This window comes from Hyperolius riggenbachi, chromosome 5 (genome assembly GCF_040937935.1).
Source record: "Hyperolius riggenbachi isolate aHypRig1 chromosome 5, aHypRig1.pri, whole genome shotgun sequence".
NCBI lineage: Eukaryota > Metazoa > Chordata > Amphibia > Anura > Hyperoliidae > Hyperolius > Hyperolius riggenbachi.
This window is the reverse complement of record NC_090650.1, coordinates 3,050,640-3,074,294: the sequence shown is the minus strand read 5'-3', so window position 1 is coordinate 3,074,294 and position 23,655 is coordinate 3,050,640. Positions and strand designations below refer to the sequence as shown.

The window sequence follows — 23,655 nt, the reverse complement described above, 5'->3', positions numbered from 1 at the left end:
AGTAGTTTGGATACCCGAATATTGGATGAGCATCCCTGGTCACCAGGGATTCTTATACAGACATATTGCGGCTGTACAGCGATCCCTGGCCAAAGCATTGCGGCTCCGGAGGGGTTTCCAGGGGGTCCGTATGCACTGTGTATGGACCCTGAGCCTAAGGACCCCCTGGAAACCCCAGCATGAAATTCATTGCTCTTTCCTTTGATATATGTAAATTTACACTATCAAAGGTCAATACAATATCTGTAATTTACTGCTTTTTAATATATACTTTTTTCCTATTGTGAATTTAAAATCGATTTTTTTCCAAACTCTTTTTGAAGAAACAACAACAAAAAATGCTTCTCTTGTTCCCCCTGTCCTCCTTAACATACCCTGCAAATTGGCTGTTTCTAGCACATGCGGAGGCTTTATTAATAATCCCTAAATTCAGTGGTTAATAATAAAAAAATGCAAGCGCAAACTTTAGACAAAAAAGCTCACATCAAACGCAAACGGCGAGCAGCCCAAGTTCACTGTCTGCCGGTGACCTGCGTCCCTACTGTGGGGGCAGATGCAGTTTGTCACCTCTTGCTGGTCGTTTTGGTGACCCTCTTACAGCTGTGTGATGGTAGAACTGCCGCGCACAGACGGCACAGAGCAGTTTCACCTTCACCCCCAGAGCAGTGCGCATTGCATTGCATCATGGGTAACATTGCGGTCACATTTCTGGTAATGCCGGTAACATAAGTAAAGTGATGTGTGCAGCACAAGTGTTATCCATGTACTGCTGCTTACACTGCGTGCACAATGTGCGCTATTCTAGGGTGAGTATCGTAATGTCATGCCCACTTATCACTTCTCATCAATCCTCATCACTTCTCATCACTCCTCATCAATTCTCATCAATTCTCATCACGTCTCATCACTCCTCATCACTTCTCATCACTCCTCATCACTCCTCATCACTTCTCATCACTCCTCATCACTCCTCATCACTCCTCATCACTCCTCATCACTCCTCATCACTTCTCATCACTCCTCATCACTTCTCATCACTCCTCATCACTCCTCATCACTCCTCATCACTCCTCATCACTCCTCATCACTTCTCATCACTCCTCATCACTCCTCATCAATTCTCATCACTAATCATCACTTCTCATCACTCCTCATCACTTATCACTTCTCATCCCTTCTCATCACTCCTCATCACTCCTCATCACATCTCATCACTTCTCATCACTCCTCATCACTCCTCATCACTTCTCACCACTCCTCATCACTTCTCATCACTCCTCATCACTCCTCATCACTCCTCATCAATTCTCATCACTTCTCATCACTCCTCATCACTTCTCATCACTTCTCACCACTCCTCATCACTTCTCATCACTCCTCATCACTTCTCATCACTCCTCATCACTTCTCATCACTCCTCATCACTCCTCATCAATTCTCATCACTAATCATCACTAATCATCACTCCTCATCACTCCTCATCACTCCTCATCACTCCTCATCACTCCTCATCACTCCTCATCACTCCTCATCACTTCTCATCACTCCTCATCAATTCTCATCACTCCTCATCAATTCTCATCACTCCTCATCACTCCTCATCACTCCTTATCACTTCTCATCACTCCTCATCAATTCTCATCACTCCTCATCACTCCTCATCACTCCTCATCACTTCTCATCACTTATAATCACTTCTCATCACTTCTCATCTCTCCTCATCACTTCTCATCACTCCTCATCACTTCTCATCTCTCCTCATCACTTCTCATCACTCCTCATCACTTCTCATCACTCCTCATCACTTCTCATCGCTCCTCATCGCTCCTCATCAATTCTCATCACTCCTCATCAATTCTCATCACTCCTCATCACTCCTCATCACTTCTCATCACTTCTCATCACTCCTCATAACTCCTCATCAATTCTCATCACTCCTCATCACTCCTCATCACTCCTCATCACTCCTCATCACTCCTCATCACTCCTCATAACTCCTCATCAATTCTCATCACTTCTCATCACTCCTCATCAATTCTCATCACTCCTCATCACTCCTCATCACTCCTCATCACTTCTCATCACTTCTCATCACTTCTCATCACTCCTCATCACTTCTCATCATTTCTCATCACTCCTCATCACTCCTCATCACTCCTCATCACTCTCTCTGCTCTCTTTCTGACACTGAGGCAAGAGACCCTTCATGCTTTATGCTGAGTTTATTATCAGAGTGTTTCCTAACACATGATATCTCTGCATAGACTGCCGGCATCTCGTCCTCTCCACACCGGATAGACGTCCGCTGTTCTGGAATCATCCGTCCTGTCCATCATCACTCATTTCCTGGAGGGAAGAGGAATCATTGTTGTAAAATAAAGGCCAGTGGATTATTTTATACAGACAGAAGTCATACAGTCAGTGCAGAAGGATTGGTAACTAAGGACAGTCACTGCTATGCACAGATCACTGGCAGCCGTGCAATATTACACACATCTTCAGGAAAATTCCTGCTGGGTGGAAATGGACCAACGAAAGAAATCTGAGCATTTAATTTGCATTAACATGTGTATAATGTGGCATCAACCCAGAATTATCTGCATCTCATTATCCACACCCTAAAGAGATGACATAATGACATATAACAGTCCGTAATACATTATTCAGGATATCTGTTTTATACCCAAGTTATTCTAATTTCAGCATCAGAGTCACAACCTTTATCTTTATATAGTGCCTCATATTGGTATATTCCCACCAGTGATGTCACATGCCTTATCTTGCGATTGTTATACTGCAGTTCTCTGTGTGTGACTGTCCACAGTCCTGTGACTTTAGCTGGGCAGACACAGGTATGCCCATTGCTGCTATAGTGTATCTTGTACCTTGTACACACAATACCCCTCATCAGTGCATTGTTCTCTCTCCAGTTCTCTTTGTGTGACTCTCTATTCTTCTTGTTATAGTGCAATCTGCCTGTATAAAGCTGCACTGTCAGGTGCCTACTACATACAGTATGTCTATGAAGCAATGGCCTGTATTATTGTGCTGGGACACCCGAGACTATAAGCTTGCTGCTTCATTGGGATCAGTCTTATGCTGGGAATACATGTTATGCGATCTATTAACCATTCAATTCTCTGCTCGATTCCCGTATCTTCCACTCGTTTTTCTTATCTTTTTTCCATTAACTTCTATGAGAAATCGATCAGAAAAGGATTGAGCGGAACATCGGACATGACGGAATTGTATCTATTGAAGGCATCTATTTGAGCGATTCTGCCACGCAATGTAACGTGTATTCCCAGCATTAAGCTCCCTGCACACTGCAAATACGATCTGCAATTCTGATTTGCGAATCAGATTCTGATTTTTCCTGAATGCTATCATCAGAAAAACGCAGAAAAAATGCAGCATGCAGTAATGATTAAAAATCGGAATCGCATGTAGTGTGGAGGGAGCCTAAATTCGATCCACGGCATACATTTTGGCAAAAACACTTTTTTCTGATCACCTCAGGAGATGAATAAAGCTTACTGGACCAACACTGGGCCCACACTGCAGAATCAGTGTTTTTCGGTCACTTAACTGTCATTGAACTACCTCAGCCTGACCATAGGGGCTGAAACACCACAATCGGCTGCACTCCCATGATTGTGCACACAAGCACAACAGCCACTACACACCACTACACACCACTACACACCACTACACACCACTACACACCACTACACACCACTGCACACCACTACACACCACTGCACACCACTACACACCACTACACACCACTACACACCGCTACACACCACTACACACCGCTACACAACACTACACACCACTACACACCACTACACACCACTACACAACACTACACACCACTACACAACACTACACACCGCTACACAACACTACACACCACTACACACCACTACACACCACTACACACCGCTACACAACACTACACACCACTACACACCACTACACACCGCTACACACCACTACACAACACTACACAACACTACACACCACTACACAACACTACACACCGCTACACAACACTACACACCACTACACACCGCTACACACCACTACACACCACTACACACCACTACACACCACTACACACCACTACACACCACTACACACCGCTACACACCACTACACACCACTACACACCGCTACACAACACTACACACCACTACACACCACTACACACCGCTACACACCACTACACAACACTACACAACACTACACACCACTACACACCACTACACAACACTACACACCGCTACACAACACTACACACCACTACACACCGCTACACACCGCTACACACCACTACACACCGCTACACACCACTACACACCACTACACACCGCTACACACCACTACACAACACTACACACCGATACACACCGCTACACAACACTACACACCACTACACACCACTACACACCACTACACACCACTACACACCGCTACACACCACTACACAACGCTACACACCACTACACAACGCTACACACCACTACACACCACTACACACCGCTACACACCGCTACACACCACTACACACCACTACACACCGCTACACACCGCTACACAACACTACACACCACTACACACCACTACACACCACTACACACCACTACACACCGCTACACACCACTACACAACACTACACACCACTACACACCACTACACACCACTACACACCACTACACACCACTACACAACACTACACACCGCTACACACCGCTACACAACACTACACACCACTACACACCACTACACACCACTACACAACACTACACACCGCTACACAACACTACACACCACTACACAACACTACACACCACTACACACCGCTACACACCACTAGACAACACTACACACCACTACACAACACTACACACCGCTACACAACACTACACACCGCTACACACCGCTACACACCACTACACACCACTACACACCACTACACAACACTACACACCGCTACACACCGCTACACACCACTACACACCACTACACACCGCTACACACCACTACACACCACTACACAACACTACACACCGCTACACACCACTACACACCACTACACACCACTACACACCACTACACACCGCTACACACCGCTACACACCACTACACAACACTACACAACGCTACACACCGCTACACACCACTACACAACACTACAGAACACTACACAACACTACACACCACTACACACCACTACACACCACTACACACCACTACACAACGACTGCCGCAGAGAGGACTAACATTTATGTCCTGGAGATGTCAACTAGTAAAAACAAAGGTATGATCACCTGACGTAATTGCGGTTGTTTGCGGTGTGTTAAGCATTGCGTTTGGTCTGTCAGTGTGAAGCGGGGGTAACCCTTACACTACCTTATCGCCGTGTACACACGCCGGACTTTATTCTACAATAGTAGGAATGTAATGTGATTTCTGTCCTTTGGAGATTATAACACGACTCTGCATAAACTCTGTATAATACTTGGTGGGACTTTTGCCACGGTTCCCCCTCCGGCATGCCACGGTCCAGGTGTTAGACCCCCTGAAACAACTTTTCTATCACTTTTGTGGCCACTTACTTTTGTGTTGGTTTTAGAACTCACCTGCCCATTGATGTCTATTCCGGTTCGGCCATTTGTGAACATTTATGGCAAATTTGCCTTCACCTTCACAAACTGAAAATGTTATGTTCACAACATCGCTGCATGTGATGTCCCTGCTCACTTTGCAGGGGGAAGCCACGCCCCCAAGTGATTCACCTGCCGGCAGTACGACTGCCCCTCCCCAGTCACGTGACCCAATATTTACAATTTGAGGAGCTGACTGTGATTGAGAGAAATTGCCTAAAATTCAACCAACACCTCCACTTTTGGGTAATGTTAATTAGTTTTTTAGCCACATCAGCATATTATAAGTTTCATTCTTTTTGGCCTCGGAACTCCTACAATGTAACATTGTCTGTGTCCCTCGGGTGCTTTTTATGTGTGGAGACTCCGTTTTCTCCTCTGAGCCGATGGCATGTAGGGACTAGTGATGGGCGAACACCTGGATGTTCGGGTTCGGGCCGAACAGGCCGAACATGGGCCAGATGTTCGGCATGTTCGGCCCGAACCCCGAACTCAATGGAAGTCAATGGGACCCCCGAACATGCCCATTTTGGGGGCCCTATGGGGTCGCAGGCATAAGGGGGGAGCATGCCCCGATCGTGGGGGGGGGCGGAAATTCCCCCCACCCCCTCCGCTAGCGCTCCTCCCTCTGCCCGCTTCCCCATAAAAAAAGTTTAATGCAAGTTAAATAGTACCGGTGGCTGGCAGTGGAGTGAGGAGGAAGAGGAGTCCGAGTAGGAGAGTGACGCGTTGAGGCCGGGCAGCGGGCGGTTCAGCGGTAGTACCCTTGTGGTACTTCCGCCCTTTCTCTGACCTCACGTCCTCTGCATACGAGGGTACGCGTCACGCGTACCCTCGTATGCGTCATCACGTAGAGGACGTGAGGTCAGAGAAAGGGCGGAAGTACCACAAGGGTACTACCGCTGAACCGCCCGCTGCCCGGCCTCAACGCGTCACTCTCCTACTCGGACTCCTCTTCCTCCTCACTCCACTGCCAGCCACCGGTACTATTTAACTTGCATTAAACTTTTTTTATGGGGAAGCGGGCAGAGGGAGGAGCGCTAGCGGAGGGGGTGGGGGGAATTTCCGACTCCCCCCCGCGATCGGGGCATGCTCCCCCCTTATGCCTGCGACCCCATAGGGGGGCCGTATTCGGCCGAACAGGGCCCTGTTCGGCCGAACAGGGGCCCTGTTCGGCCGGCCATTGAGCAGTTCGGGCGAACCCGAACAGTTTGGCCGAACACCATTAGGTGTTCGGCCGAACTCGAACATCACCCGAACAGGGTGATGTTCTGCAGAACCCGAACAGTGGCGAACACTGTTCGCCCAACACTAGTAGGGACCTGGACCTCATTAACCCATTACTCCACCATGGGTAACTATTGTATGTCAACTTTTGTCCCCACTTTTCAAATGTTTGCATGCATCACAGACTGAGGCCCGCGGCCCTGTAACAGCTACCAGAAAAGGCCTGCCGCCCACCACAAGACTTGAACAAAAAAACTGAATAGACCAGAGGCATAGCTGGAACTCTGAGGGCCCCTCACCAAAACTGAGCCAGTAGGGCCCCGTGCTAAACCTTCCCCCAATCAAAGATCAAAACTCTGGCCGAGCCCACTGTGAAGGCCTGTGAGGTTGGTCCCAGGGTTCAGTTTTGGCCCTGGGACTTAATATGAGTAAAACGGAACTAATAATTTTTCCACCGTCTCTGTCCACCTCCCTGCCTGAAGTAACAATAAATGTTAATAACACTCCCATAACTTCAGTTCCCAAAGCACGGTGCTTGGGGGTGATATTCGACTCCTCTCTCTCTTTTATTCCTCATGTTCACTCCATAACCAGCTCCTGCCATCTCCAACTCAAAAACATATCTCGCATCCGTCCCTTTCTCACTCAAGACACAACCAAAATGGTAATACATGCTCTTATAATTTCTTCTCTGGACTACTGCAACGTACTACTTTGTGGACTACCGTCTAACAAACTGGCCCCGCTCCAGTCGGTACTGAACTCAGCTGCTTGTCTTATTCATCTTTCTTCTCGCTCTTCCTCAGCTGACCCTCTTTGTCAAGCTCTTCACTGGCTGCAAATTACCCAGAGGATTCAGTTCAAACTCTTATCCCTCACCTACAAAGCTCTCCACAATCTCTCTCCCCGGTACATATCCTCACTAATCTCCAGATACAAACCCAATCGCAATCTCAGATCAGCACATGATCTTCTGTTGTCCTCCTCTAGAATCACCTCCTCACATTCACGCTTACAAGACTTCGCACGCGCTTCACCCCTCCTCTGGAATGCCCTCCCACAACACATCCGTCACTCGCCAACCTTTGTTACCTTTAAACGCTCTCTAAAAACACACTTGTTCCGACAAGCATATGCGCTACCTTAGGCCACTTCCCTTTGTACTAAGACCAAATTGCACTCCTACTAGGTATCCTAAAACACAAAGGGCTCAATTCTGGTAGCTATGTGAGGTAAATATTTTTTGGGAGGTAAAATACCTCATGAGGTATTTTCCTCTTCTTTTATCAATTCTGAAAGATTTTTCTTCATTTCCAAAAATGAGGTAAAACATACGGTAAAACATGAGGTAAATGCATAGAGTGAGGTAAAACATGAGGTATTTCTGTGGTAAGCCTGCAGCACATAAGTAATAGTATTTAATTGTCTCCCATAAGTTAGGATAGTCTTTGGAAGATGTCGTTTTTTTTTTGTTTTGTTTTTTTGAGGGAAGGTGTATTTGATTATGTAGCAACCTATGAAAAGTCAATTTATAGGCATCCATTATATTTAAAAAAAAAAAAAAAAAATCATGAAGGATTGTACAGGGTTTGGAGCACTTTTTTTTAAACTAAATGGAAGCTAGTGGTCAGATCACTTTTACTTATTTCAGCAAAATATGGGGGCCCTGAACACGGAACAAGCTGAAAAGGCTCCATGTTATGTGACAGATATCACAATTCTGTCACAGCACTGCATTTATCATGTGGTAGAGGTAGGTCTAATTATGTGAGGTAAAAGACATGCAAACACGCACCTTATTTCTCTTCAGAATTCAAGTGTGAGGTATTTCACTACTAAATACCACACTTTTTTTAGTAGAAAATTACCACATGAATTACCTCATGAAATTACATGAGGTAAAACTTTACCTAAACTACCAGAATTCAAAAGTTGATTTCCCTCATGAGGTAAACCCAATTCCATGAGGTAATTATTTACTAAACGCTACCAGAATTGAGCCCAAAGCCTCTATATATTTGCTGCATACTACCCCTCCTCCTGTCTCCTTCCCCCCCCCCCCCCATTCCCTTTAGATTGTAAGCTCACAAGGGCAGGGCTCTCTCCCCCTTTTGTGTCTTGGTAACCATTATACATTTTATTCATCATGTTAATTTTTTCACTGTCATTACCAATTCTATAATTTGTATTTTGTATCATTCTTTGTATTTTGTCACTAATTATGTATCTTGTATATTGGTGTACACCATTGTCTGTATTATTATGTACCCCATGTTTGTTTCTTACTTTGTACAGTGCCACGGAATATGTTGGCGCTTTATAAATCAATAATAATAATAATAATAATTCAGGGGGTACGTAACAATGGCGTAACTAGACTTTACAGGACCCTCCTGCAAAAATGAGAGCATGGGGCCCCCTTGGTTCCCAAACCCCATGATGGTCACGTGATCGGGAGCCGGCGAATGGCAGCAGAGAGTGTTCTGCTGGGAAGCAGCGTCTGGAAACAGGAAAACATTACAGACACTCCCGAAACTTGCTGCTCTGCATGACGGGAGGAGGGCGAGGGGACAGTTTTTGTGAGCAAATAGGGAGGTTTTTTTGCTTACTGGTTGCACTTGAGGAGAGGGAGGAGGTGGGACCCCCCAAAGCCTGGGGGTCCCCCTGCGATAGCAGGGGTCGCAGTGGTGATAGCTACGCCCATGGAATGGAGGGTAGTACTACAGTAACCAAAACCATGAGCTGCTTACCATGAAATACAAAAATAAAATCCATCCATTCAGAGGAAACAACATCGGTGAAGTCCTAAAGGGAAGTTGTGAAACCTGTGCAACAAAGTTTGAGGAGGCGCCCAAAATGGATAAAACTAAGGTAAAAACAAAATAAAATAAAAAAAATAGAGGTGGCTAACCTCTTCAGATGACGCAATCAATTTTGTGATAAAAAGATCAATATTTATTTGAGCAAATAAACATTGATCTTTTTATCACAAATTTGATTGAGTCACCTGAAGAGGTTAGCCACCTCTATTTTTTTATTTTACTTTGTTTTTAACTTAGTTTTATCCATTTTGGGTGCCTCCTCAAACGCTGGCACTGCAACGTAGGCTGAGAATTACCATTTGCTTGGCTAGTGCTATGCGATGGTCAGCGAGCACCAGGCGGGCCAGCAAATGACATCTCTCCTCCATGTGCAGGGGGTGGAGCTAATCACGCTCTCCCCAGCCCCCTGCCTATTTAATACAACGCCCCCTGCCAGGTGCTCCTGATTGGGCAGGGGGCGGAAGGATGTTGCCAGCCAGCCCTGATTGTCGGCTCGCTGGCTCAGCGTGTATTTTCAATTGCTGCTGGATGGTCGCTGTTGATTATGAGCGGCGAGCACCACCAACAACATGGCAGCCGCCGGCTCGAGTGAACAGCAGACGCGCTAAGCTGCTGGAGCACCCTAGAGCTGGAATAAGGCGCACCACAAAGCCATATTCGAGGCATGAGCCCCAAATAAATGACACTAGCGACACCACTGCCTCTGGCATGGATGATGACCACCCCCTGGCTTCTGACCTCTGGCATGGATGATGACCACCCCCTGGCTTCTTACCTCTGGCATGGATGATGACCACCCCCTGGCTTCTTACCTCTGGCATGGATGATGACCACCCCCTGGCTTCTGACCTTTTTCATGGGTGATGACCACCCCCTGGTTTCTGACCTCTGGCATGGATGATGACCACCCCCTGGCTTCTTACCTCTGGCATGGATGATGACCACCCCCTGGCTTCTTACCTCTGGCATGGATGATGACCACCCCCTGGCTTCTGACCTTTTTCATGGGTGATGACCACCCCCTGGTTTCTGACCTCTGGCATGGATGATGACCACCCCCTGGCTTCTGACCTTTTTCATGGGTGATGACCACCCCCTGGTTTCTGACCTCTGGCATGGATGATGACCACCCCCTGGCTTCTGACCTTTTTCATGGGTGATGACCACCCCCTGGTTTCTGACCTCTGGCATGGATGATGACCACCCCCTGGCTTCTGACCTTTTTCATGGGTGATGACCACCCCCTGGTTTCTGACCTCTGGCATGGATGATGACCACCCCCTGGCCTCTGACCTCTGTCATAAATTACAAACACCCTCTTCCATCTGCTGTACTCCCATGTAGTATGAGACTTACCTCCTCACTCCATTCATAATACTCACAATCTGTTAGCCCTCATACTATGTAGATGTGGTAAGGCTGGCCAATCATTGTCCAATAAAATGTAATATATGTACCAGGCTTTATTCTAACTACTGTTTCCTATGGGTTTTGTTTTGTATGCGCTCATACTATAGGTTTATTGTATGTGTGTGTGCTTTTATTTGTTTAGAACCTTTTTTATTGAAATTAGTACGTTATCCCTCAACCCCAGAGAAGCAGGAGGCCCTGTGCAGCAGGTACATTATGATTATAACCAATACAATTGTGTGAATGTGAAACTAAATATGTGCAGTAATTGTGAGAGAATGATGCACTGGTAATTACCACAGGTGCGAATACAGTCCTTCAGTGTTTCGAAATTATTTCTATTTCCCTTGCATCCTCCATAAACAAATCTTCGGCAAGATTTTGTCTCGGTATCGTAGTAATAGCGTTGCATATCCGCTTTGCATGGGCCGGTTTTCTTAGGTAGTGTACAGATGTCATCTACATGGAAACAAAAGGAAGATGTCAGGAATTAAAGAGATGATTTACTGAAAAGAATGATGAAGATTTTGCAGGAATGGGGCATGAATGACAATTTATTATTACATCCTTATTTCTAAATATGCTGGCAGTGTAAAACGTAAATCAAACAGAATATGACATTGCAGGCTGCTTATTCCCCTACATCCAACTGAAAATAGTACAAACCAGTGCTGGGCCGAAATTACGCATGAGCGTAATTACGCATCGTAATTCACTGTAAATTTACGCGTAAGCGCTACGCGTAAATTACGGTCTTACGCGTAATAATTTACGCGTAAGCAGTAGAGTGGTATCGTAATTACCGTAATTGCTAGGTATGCGTAATTTTACGAACACTTACGCGTAATTTTACGCGTAATTACTAACGTAAAAACTCCCCTTTTCTAAGAGTAGCCAATCAGTCAACATCCTAAGCAACCAATAGTATCTTCTCCCGCCCTTCAGTATAAGCGTACGTTTTGACGCATACAAATGATATGTACGCAATAACTGTCACATTGACGGCTATTGCGTACATATCGTCCGTATGCGTAAAAAAATACGCATTAATGGGTATTACAGCACTACGCGTAACATCGTAGTGTAAGCGCCTACATTACAGTATCCTTACGCGTAACTGCGTAAGTTTACGCGTAATTACAGTGATGTACCGTAGATAATTTCCTACGCCGTAACCGTAATTGCGTAATGCGTAATAGCGTAATATTACGCGTAATGATCCGTAAGCGTAGATTTTTCCATTACGACCAGCACTGGTACAAACACAACATTTACAAATATTGAAAATGAGAGATTTTTTCTTTTTAAATATATAAAGTACGCAGGCTGAGAAAAAGATGAGAAATGCTGGCACTGCTGTAAACTGCTTGTTTATTCATAGCACATGGTGCAACGACGTCGTTTCAAATTTCATGCATATTTAGAGCTAACATTCCGGTTTGCTGGTGAAGCTGTGCGGTGGATGCTGGGGGATGAGAGTCTTACAGCCGTTTCGCGCAGATGCGCTTCTGCGGAGGCTGCCGAGCCTGAGCACGCTGGTCTATCTGCATCGTATCGGATACCTGGTCTGCACTCCTACAACCCTCCCTTCACTCCTAGCTGCAGTGCCAGCACCATTCTATCCTACCTTCCATTTAAATATATAAAGGCAGTCCCTACTTACAAATAGAGATGGCTCGAACCTCCGATTTTCAGTTCACGAACCTCGAACTCAAACTTCCGAAAAAGTTTGGGAACCTGCATCCTTTTTGAACCGCAATAGACTTCAATGGGCAGGCGAAAAACTACAAACACTGTTTTTGGCCACAAAACTGATGGAAAAAAATATTTTAAGGGGTCTAGGGAAAGTGGGCAAAGTGAAAAGTGCCAACTGCCAAATGTCAAGTGCCAAGTGCAAAGTGCCACGTGCCAAGTGCCAAATGCAAAGTGCCACGTGCCAAGTCCTGAGTGACAGTCAGATAGCAGAGGAGAAGACACTAGTGCACACTGTCACTGTTCACAGCACAGCAGTTCTGTAGAAAGCTAACACAGTAGTACTACTACTCTAACAACTACTAGCACACTGACTGCAGTTCTACAGGGCAGCACGGTGGCGTAGTGGTTAGCTCTCTCGCCTTGCAGCGCTGGGTCCCTGGTTCGAATCCCAGCCAGGGCACTATCTGCAAAGAGTTTGTATGTTCTCTCCGTGTCTGCGTGGGTTTCCTCCGGGCACTCCGGTTTCCTCCCACATTCCAAAAACATACAGATAAGTTAATTGGCTCCCTCTAAAATTGGCCCTAGACTACAGTACTTACACTTCATAATATAGACATATGGCAATGGTAGGGATTAGATTGTGAGCTCCTTTGAGGGACAGTTAGTGACAAGATATATATATATATATATATATATATACACTGTACAGCGCTGCGTAATATGTTGACGCTATATAAATAATAATAATAATACTAACTACACAATAACACAGTAATCCTATTCCCTAACCTGTACTGTAGCTAAGGCTAATAGCAGGCAGCAGTTGGCCTGGTCTGTGCACAGCACACACACACACACATAGCAGCAGCAGCAGCAGCACTGGAGCACACACTCTGACTGTCACTGAATGAAATCAAGCTAGCTACCTAATTAACAATATAACAATAGTGTAGTGATATAGTGAAGGTTTATCTCTGTATACAGCACTTGCTAGGCCAGCAGTACTGGAGCATGTCTCTCAGTGAGCATTCACAAGCAAGGACGGTATTTGTCATCATGGCAGCCCTCATTATTATACAGGGGGGCCAGGCCAGGGTTCCTTTCTGTGATTGGGTGCCAGGGCTTAGGCTGGGAGCCCTCTGATTTGCTCAGTGAGGTCAGGTGGGGCTGGCCAGGGTTCCCTTCTGTGATTGGTTGATAGAGCTTCTGCTGGGAGCCCCTGGGAGCCCTCTGATTAGCTCAATGACGTCAGGGATGTCATCTTCTTAGTTACAGTATCCGAATCCGGATATGCTATGGATATCCGCGGATATCCAGGTATGCAACCAACTATCCACGGTTTGCTATCCAGATTTGGGCCCAGGTATTCGGAATCTGAATTCGGTCGGATAGCTGAAAAAAGTTCAGATATCCGGGTTACCCGGATATCCGGAATCTGGATGAGCAGCCCTGCTCGCTAAGTGTTCGCGGTTCACCGCAAACTCGAACCAGCTAAGTTTGTGCAAACAAGTTCTCCGGCGAACGGTTCGGGCCATCTCTACTTACAAATAGTGATGGCCTGGCGAACAGTTGAGTTCACAGCAAAGTATGGGTGTTCAAGCCTGCCCCCTAAGGCAAACACATGGCGTGTTCAACCTGTCATGTACATAAATAAAGGGTGCCTGGAAAAAGAGCCCTCCCCCCCGGTGGTGTCTAACCCTTAGCCCCCCTAGTGAAGCTTAATCCTAAAACCTACCTGGTGGTGCCTAACCCTAAGATTCCCCTCCTGGTGGTTCCTAACTTTAAGACCCCCCTGGTGTTGCCTTACCCTAAGACCTTCCTCATGGTGCCTACACCTAAAACCCTCCTGGTAGTGCCTAACCCTAAGACCCCCTCTGGTGGTGCCTTACCCTAAAACCCTTCTGGTAGTGCCTAACCCTAAACCCCCCTGGTGGTGCCTTACCCTAAGACCCCTGGTGGTGCCTAACCCTAAACCCCCGCTGGTGGAGCCTAACCCTAAACCCCCATGGTGGTGCCTTACCCTAAGACCCCACCAGTGGTGCCTAACCCTAGGATTCCACCCCCTGCTTGTGCCTACTCATAAGATCCCCCTGGCGGTGCCTTACCTTAATCCCCGCAATAATACAACAGTGATATGATAAATAACAATTTAATTTTAAACCTTTTAACCCCCCCTGGCAGTAATCCCGACCAGTGCTCGGGCTCCACTTTGGGAGCTGAAAGCGGTAAGCCCGAGCTCAGGTTGGGCTGGCATAAACTGCCACATGCAGTGCTTTTCTGGGTCCCGTGCTCAATCAGCACTTGTCAGCGGGACCCAGGCTTCTTTTCCACGGCCGCCACCCAGTTGTGGAAGAGTCTGAGATGGTGACAGTGATTGTTGGGGGGGGGAGTCCGTTATCCATGATGTGTCAGCAGTAGAAGAGTTTGGGGCGGGCTCATCATCCCAGCATTTGTTTTGAGGAGGGGGAGTTTGATTTTGATGATGAAAAGATGAAGGACCAGGACTACCATCCACAGGAGGGGGATCATGTCAGCTATGACTCTGAGGAGGAGGATGATTCAGTGGGTGTGGCATGGAGGATCAGCATTGCAGGGATTGGCAGGAGCAGCAGTGGGCATGGAATGCGTGACCCAGAGCCTGCTGCTCCAACTGCCAGTGTCACTACTACCACCAGCCGCACCACTCAACCCCAGGCCCCAACCACCACTTGGAGAAAATGAGCAGCAGCATCCCATTCTAAGCGACGTAAGGGGCAGGGCAAATTGCAATCCTCACCAATATGGCCGTTTTTTCATCTGCCCTCACTGAAAAGCAAGTTTGTGACTTATAATGTGTGCCATGTGAAGATGAGCAGAGGGTCTATCTCCTCCAACTATGACACCTCCAGCTTCATAAATCATCTGGCCAATAAACACAAACCTGAGGAATTCAAGAGGCTGAAGGAAGCTGGTGCTGGCCCTTGCAGTGGTCAGAGCACCATAACCCCCTTTGCCACTCCTGCCAACACTGAGGCCTGAGGTTCAGGCAGCCAGTCCTCCTCAGTGGTCTCCTCTGCTCCCTCCTCAGCTTCCCGTGCAAGCCCAAAACGCCACCACCACCAGACCCTGCTGAGTGAGTCGTTCATGGTCAGGGCTCAGCCTCCCGGCAGCCGTCGCTTCTGCCAGCCTAATGGCTTGCTTACACGGGCCATGTCCTCCCAGCTCCTCCCGTACTCATTTGTGCAGGAGGGGAGCAAGATGCGTGTGCTCCTGCAGTGCGCAGCGCTGGATTGGCCAATCCCCAGCCGACACTACTTCGCACGCACGGCCATCCCAGCACTGCACCAGTTTGTGAAGGCCAACGTGGAATGTGGGCTTGACCATGTGGTGGGTGCGCACGTCCATGTGACCATGGACTCATGGTCAAGCTGGTTTGAGACAGGCCGGTACCTCTCTTTCGCCGCACACTGGGTCAGTTTGGTGGAAGGGGGTGAGGGGGGTACAGCAGCATCATCACCCCAGTGGGTGGTGCCAAACCGCAGCAGGGTCAGGGGAAGTGCAACAGGTTCCAGCTCTGATCCAGTTCCATCCTCCGGCAAACCCGCCGCCAAACACCCCCGCCTCAGCAGCAGCATGAAGGCCCACCACTGCCAAGCGCTGCTGCAGATGGTCACCCTGGGGAAGTACAAACTTATGGCAGAACACGTCCTGGCCAAACTCCAAGAGCAGGAGAGGGGTTGTGCTGTAATATGTATGAACAGAGGCGCCAAGCAGAGTAAAACAATGTTCTAAAAATGATAAAAAGAGGGAAGTCGAGGTGGACTTACCTCCCTCTGGTAATGGACATATACTCAAATGCAGAGTAAAAATATACAATTTATTCACAGCTCCATAAAATCGCAACGTGTTTCGCGGTCAACAGTCCCGCTTCATCAGGCAGTACAGGAGCATATAAAACTGGTTCAGGTGCATAAAGCGTGTGAGCGCCTCTGTTTACACCCATGCTAAACAGTTTGCACGGCCTTGTGAATCAAGACCAATGACCTCTTGCATGGATGATGACCACCCCCTGGCTCCTGACCTCTGGCATGGATTATGACCACCTTCTTGCGTTACGTCTGACGTTTGGCATGGATGATGACCACCCTCTGGGCTGGCCTCTGACCTCTGGCATGGAAGATGACCACCCTCTAGCCTGAGCCATCTTGTATTTGTTTGTGCTTTTACTTGTTTAAGTGTGAAATTAGTACATTATTCCTCCATCCCACAGAAGCAGGAGGCCCTGTGCTGCAGGTACATTATGAATATGACCAATACAATTGTGTGAATGTGATACTAAATATGTGAAGTAATTGTGAGGGAATGATGCACTGGACAATACATTACCACAGGTGCGAGTACACTGCTCAAGTGTATCGAAATTATTTTTATTTCCACCGCATCCTCCATAAATAAATGCTCGGCAACATTTTGTCATGACATCGTAGTAAAAGTGTTGCATATATGCCTTGCATGTCCCGGGATCCGGACTTAACGTACAGGTGTCATCTAGATGGAAACAAAAGTAAGATGTCAGGAATTAAAGAGAAGATTTACTGAAAAGAATGATGAAGATTTTGCAGGAATGGGGCATGAATGACAATTTATTATTACATCCTTATTTCTAAATATGCTGGCAGTGTAACACGTAAATACATCAAAAAGGGCACCTGGAAAAACCGACTCCCCCTGGTGGTGCCTAACCCTAAGATCCCCTGGCGGTGCCTAACAATAAGACCGCCCTTGTGGTGCCTAACCCTAAGACCCCCTGGTGGTGCCTAACCCTAAGCTCCCCCTAGTGGTGCCTAAACCTAAGACCCCCGGTGGCGCATAACCCTAAGACCCCCCTGGTGGTGCTTAACCTTAAAGAGGAGCTGTTAGGTATAGGGTCTCAGAGAAAATAAACACATATATCAGTAGCTAAAGATTGGCTGTACTTACATTACATATGCATTTCACTGTCCACGTTTGGATTTCACAGAATTTGTATATAGTATATGCAGAGATAGATGCTCCTGACAGCTCATGGCAGGCTCCATGTTTGTGAAGCCAAATGTGTCGTCATGTCCTGCCTGCTTCTGATCACAGATAAGCTGGTTCTTGAACAACACGGTGTGCAGTGAATATTAATGAGCCATGTGGCTAGGAACAATAGCTGACTCCTGCAGTGAAACTCTGCCCCGAGATTTATCAGTGTTTCGCGATGGACTGATTAGAAGCTCCTGTACCGTCTCATTAGCAGCCGAGGGGAGGGCCCCAGAATGCTTTGCAGTTTAGCTGCGGCTTGCGTCTTTATGGGTCTATAACAGACTAAGATAAGCACACATCAAAGGTAACTGAAATGTTTATCTTCACTAATGGCTTTTGAGCTTCCTTCTAAACTGTTTAACACAGGAGAATAGAGGTTTAAATTAGCTTCTGCAGCCTGACAGTTACTCTTTAAGACCCACCTTGTGATGCCTAACCCTAAGACCCTCCTGGTGGTGCCTAACCCAAAGACTCCCCCCCCGGTGGTGCCTAACCCTAAGACCCCCTTGGTGGTGCCTAACCTTAATTCCAGCAATAATCCAACTAATATAATATATGGGAAAGTTCGGATGTTTGGCTGTTTGGATGTTTGTTACTCGATCACGCAAAAATGGCTGAATGGATTTGAATGAAATTTGGCACACACATAGTACATTACCTGGAATAAAGTATAGGATACTTTTTATTCCCATAACCAAAAAGGGGGTGGAGACAAATACAAATTTCACTGGAAAATGTAAACTGCAGCCATTCTTACACTCTAAATGGCAGGGTTCTCAAACCTTGCACATTTGGTCATTGGGTGACTGGGATTAAGATTCATAAAGGTGGGTGGAGTCTATAAAAGCCAATCAAAATTAACCTATTGATTTTCAAGGGGAATATTTACATTGCTGCCATTCTTGCACTGTTAATCAGAGATGTGGCGAATAGTTCGCCAGGCGAACATCTCTGTGCCTTCTATTACTTCCGGGTCACTCTGTCCCAGAGTAGTACGCCTGCGCTGCCCGGCGGATTGCGTCCTAGATTGCGCTCCTGTTGCCGGGCACTCTCTGCACATGAGCGTGACGTCGTTCATGACATCACCCACATGCGCAGAAAGTGCCCGGCAACAGGAGCGTGATCTAGGACGCGCTCCGCCGGGCAGCGCAGGCGTACTACTCCGGGTCAGAGCGACCCGGAAGTAGTAAAACACCCAGGGATTCAGAGATGTTTGCCGGCGAACGGTTCGGGAACCATTCGCCACATCTCTACTGTTAATAGCAGATGCCTCAAACCTGGTACAGTTGATCATTGGGTGACTGGGGTTCCGTTTCAGAAAGGGGGTGGAGCCACAAACAGCCAATTAGATTTGTTTCATTTCAATGCAAATTATTGATGCCAAACACTGCAAAGATCACAAACTTGGTAATTGATTATTTGTGCGTTAGGGTTATAAAAGTGGGCACAGCCAACACCAGCCAAATACATAAAAGGGCAACGCCGAGTCATAAGTGGGAGAAGACAAATACAAATTGTACTGGGAAAATGTAAACTGCAGCCATTCTTACACTGTTAATGGTAGGGTTCTCAAACTTTGCACAGTTAATTACTGGGTGACTGGGATTAATATTCAGAAAAGTGGGTGAGCCTACAAAAGGCAATCAAAAATTACCTATTGATTTTTCAGGGGAATATTTCATTGCTGCCATTCTTGCACTGTTAATGGCACAAGTCTCAAACCTGGTACAGTTGATCATTGGGTGACTGGGGTTTACATTCATAAAACAGGGTGGAGCTACACACAGCCAATATGTTTTTTTCATTTTAATGCAGGTTATTGATGCCAAAGACCGCAAAGCTCACAAACTTGGTCACTGAGTAATTGAGTAATTGTGTGTTAGGGTTAGGAAAAGTGGGCGCAGCCAACACCAGCCAAATACATAATCGGGCAATACTGGGTCATCAGTGGGCGGAAACAAATACACATTTCACTGAGAAAAGGTAAACTGCAGCCATTCTTACACTGTTAATGGTAGGGTCCTCAAACTTTGCACAGTTGGTCACTGGGTGACTGGGATTAATATTCAGAAAAGTGGGTGGAGCCTATACAAGCCAATCAAAATCCACCTATTGATTTTTAAGGGGAATATTTAATTGCTGCCATTCTTGCACTGTTAATCACCTGTACCTGGTACAGTTGGCCATTGGGTGATTGGGGTTCAAATTCAAAAAAGGGGTGGAGCCACATCCAATCAGATTTATTTTATTTTATTGCAAATTATTGATGTCAAAGACCGCAAAGTTCACATACTTGGTCAATAAGTAATTGTGTGTTAGGGTTAGGAAAAGTGTGCGGAGCCAACACCAGCCAAATACATACCTGGGCAACGCCGGGCAATCAGCTAGTACAACAATAATACAATAAATAACAAGTTAATTTTAAACCTTTAAAAAGTGTTAAACTTTAACCACTTCACCCCAAAGGTTTTTTCACCCCCACGGACAAGAGCGATTTTCACCTTTCAGTGCTCATCCCTTTCATTTGCCAATAGCTTAATCACTACTAATCACAATGAAATGATCTATATCTTGTTTTTTTCACCACCAATTGGGCTTTTGGGGGTTGATATTTGTTTTCAGAAATTACTTTATTTTCTATGCATTTTAAAGGGAAAAACAAGGAAAAAATGCACTATTTCTCCAATTTCATCCCCTATAGCTTTAATATAAACACTGCTACTGTACATAAAACCCACACATTGTATCTGCCGATTTGTCCTGGTTATCACAAGATTTTAATTATGTCCCTCCTAGTACAAAGTATGGTGACAATATAGTATTTGGAAATAAAAGTGTATTTTTTGTTTGGTGGGTTTTCTCCACTATTTTCACGCACAGCAGCGGCAGCAGCAGAACTGTCTGACTTATAAAAACGCCATGGAGCCATTAAGAGGCTCTAGCAGGATTTTTATATAAATCAGCTTGTCATTAAGTGGTTAAGACTCCCCTAGTAGTGCCTAACCCTAAAACTCCCACATCATTTATCAAATTATTTTTTAAATAGATATATATAATTATTTGAGTAGTATTTGTATTTTACAGAACATATTGTTTTAGTCGTTAAACATTACGTAGATACGTAGAAACGATAACTATAGTAAGTATGTTTGTAAACATTATTATTCACCCGGTGCCCCTTGTAAATGTTATTATTCACTGGGTGCCTGTAACGATCGGTGTAACACAGAGAGGGTCTGATTACCGGTGATCTGCAGTATCACCGAGAATGCAGATATACAGTATACCCGATTATTGATGATCTGCAGTATCACCGATAATCAGATATATCTACTAACCTCTGGACACCTGAGATAACAAGTGAGTGTTAAAGTGCAACTGGAATATATTAAGTATAGCACAGTGGTAGTTCCTTCCGAAGGCCTAGACTCTCCCGGGGGAGGAGCTAGGCTGAGAGTAGGAAGGACAAAGTGTGAGTGACACCAGTGAGAGGGTGTCACTAACAGGTCTGGGAACTGCCTCTAACAGTAAGGCCAGTTCTCAAGGTCGGGCAATCCAGGTCGTCACACAGACAGATGCGGTACAGATTCAGGAGACAGATACGAAATCCAATACACAGGCAGGGTTTGGCAACGGAGTATCAGAATAGCGGGGTACAGAATCAGGAGGCAAATACAGAGTCCAGGAATGAGCAGAGTTTGTCAACAGGATATCAGAGATAGCAAGGTACAGAATCAGAGTACAGGAGAATAGTCAGGCAGGCAGAAAGTCATAACAAATAATACAGTTCAATATTCCTAACGCTAAGGTGTGAGGTCCGTGATCGTCAACACCTTTGGAAACTATGCTAGAAAACAGATACAGACAAGGCCTGAGTGCTACCACGTAGTGATCGCAACGCCAGACACCAGAGGAATGACCAGCACCCAGTATATATACACCAGTGCTCTCCAGCACCTCCCTTAAGTGCTGGACCAATGAAAGTTGCTGCAATTGTCAGCTGACCGGCCTGGTCAGCTGACCCTCCTCTGATTGCCATAAAGGCCCTGTGTAACGATTGTGGAACTTTCCCCGTGATCAGCGCACAACGTGTGCGCTGACACGGCGGAAATCCTCCACAAGCGTATAATTTGCAGGAACCCAGCAAAAGGTGCTACGCACCCGTAGAGGGAAAATTCCTGTCGGCAGATGGCGCTGGGGAGTGCAGAGGAACCAATCCTCTGTACCTCCACAAATGCCAGACAGGAATTGTACAAAACGCAGAACGCAATCGCAAGAGAGGCGATTGCGAATGAGAATGAGCAAAGGGACAGGTTGTATGTGTGTGTGCCAATCCAGTCGCCACCCCGCAACCACACACACACAACAGCAGATATGAAATAGGAACGCGATCGCGAGAGGTGCGATCGCCAGACAAGACACAAGGCAGAACAGAAGAGAATACGAGGGTAGCAAAGGCACAGCAAATACAATAAGGAGATACGGAAAATAACAACCGCTAGCTAACCGCGAACACCGCACTCATTCGCAACAGTGCACGCGGTTATGCGCGATCTCCACGTGATAAGCACAATAGAGACAAGCACGCCTAACTAACCATAAACAGACAAACATGAAACAGGGGACGCGAGCGCTTGCTTAACGGTTACCTCACCGAGCCTGTAGCAAGCGCAGCGGACAAGACAGACACACGAAAAACAAGAACTAGGCAGGAAGGATCCACCGCTCTTCCGCCAGAGCAAGTGTGATCCAAGCAGGAAAACAGATCAGAAAGATCCACAGCCGCTAACGCTAGCGGCTAGTGCGATCTCAGCAAGACAGAACGATTCGCTATCAACCGCCGCTGGTGACAGCGCAATCGCGACCGACAAGACAGAACAGAAGGATCCCCAGCGCTCGCACAAAGTAGCTAGCGCGATCCCAGGAGACAGAACAGAAGGATCCCCAGCGCTAGCACAAAGTAGCTAGCGCGATCCCAGAAGACAGAACAGAAGAGATAGCTGGTAGCAACCGCTGCACCAGCTATACTCCAAGAACATAGATCAGAACCATTTCCTGTCAACCACCATAGGGACAGGACAATGGCAAACAGGCAAGACAAGACAGAACAGGCAATACAGATAATACAATCCTAACAGCACTAGGGAAATCTGCCTAGCGCAGACTTAGGAATTACTCTAAGCTGATGTTCAAACAGAGAGCAAGGCTGACACCCCACCAGGAGTGTTACATAGGACGAAATCCTTATGAACAGCGAAGCATTGTGGGAAAGACATAGTACTTATAGTACACGCCTCCAATGACTGTGGCCAGGCAATTTGCATGACAACATATGCAAATTCCTCTGCAAGCACAAGCTGCAAAACTGACAGAAGCTGTTCTTTCCAGAGTACTGCAGCATGCAAACCTACACAATGGTCAAAAGGCTGGCTGCCTGCACAGGCAGCTGAGCAAATCATCACAGTACCCCCCCCCTCCAGGGTCGAATTCCAGACGACCCTCAAAACTGCTATTAGCAACAGACTCAAACTGAAGACTCATGAAGGTCGGGGCAGCCCGACAAGGTCCAATTCCAGAGTCAGTCCACCCGAAACCGACCTCATCGGAAACAGAAGCCACCGAAACATGCCCATCAGTACTACCAGTCTCAGTATAACACCCATCAGGACTGTGACCGCCAGAGAAGAAGCCATCGACACCCTCCAGACAATACCCACCACCTTCCAAGGAGCGTCCGAAAATACCAAACCTGCCACAATACCTGTTCGAAGTGTCCCTTACAA

The 23,655-nt window shown here is 46.6% G+C and overlaps 1 protein-coding gene across 4 annotated transcripts in view; it reads right to left on the bottom strand.

The window, feature by feature from the left end:
- Nucleotides 1-2,203: 2,203 nt before the first annotated feature.
- LOC137519515 (actinia tenebrosa protease inhibitors-like) overlaps nucleotides 2,204-23,655 on the bottom strand; it is a 159,611-nt gene continuing 138,159 nt past the window's right edge. For all 4 annotated transcript variants that reach the window (XM_068238474.1, XM_068238477.1, XM_068238476.1 and 1 more), the window contains 3 exons: nucleotides 17,192-17,353; nucleotides 11,429-11,590; nucleotides 2,204-2,346 (listed from right to left, as the gene is read on the bottom strand). In XM_068238474.1, coding sequence (XP_068094575.1) covers nucleotides 2,336-2,346; nucleotides 11,429-11,590; nucleotides 17,192-17,353 — 335 coding nt within the window. In that variant the 3' untranslated portion in view covers nucleotides 2,204-2,335. The remainder of the gene's footprint in view (nucleotides 2,347-11,428; nucleotides 11,591-17,191; nucleotides 17,354-23,655) is intronic.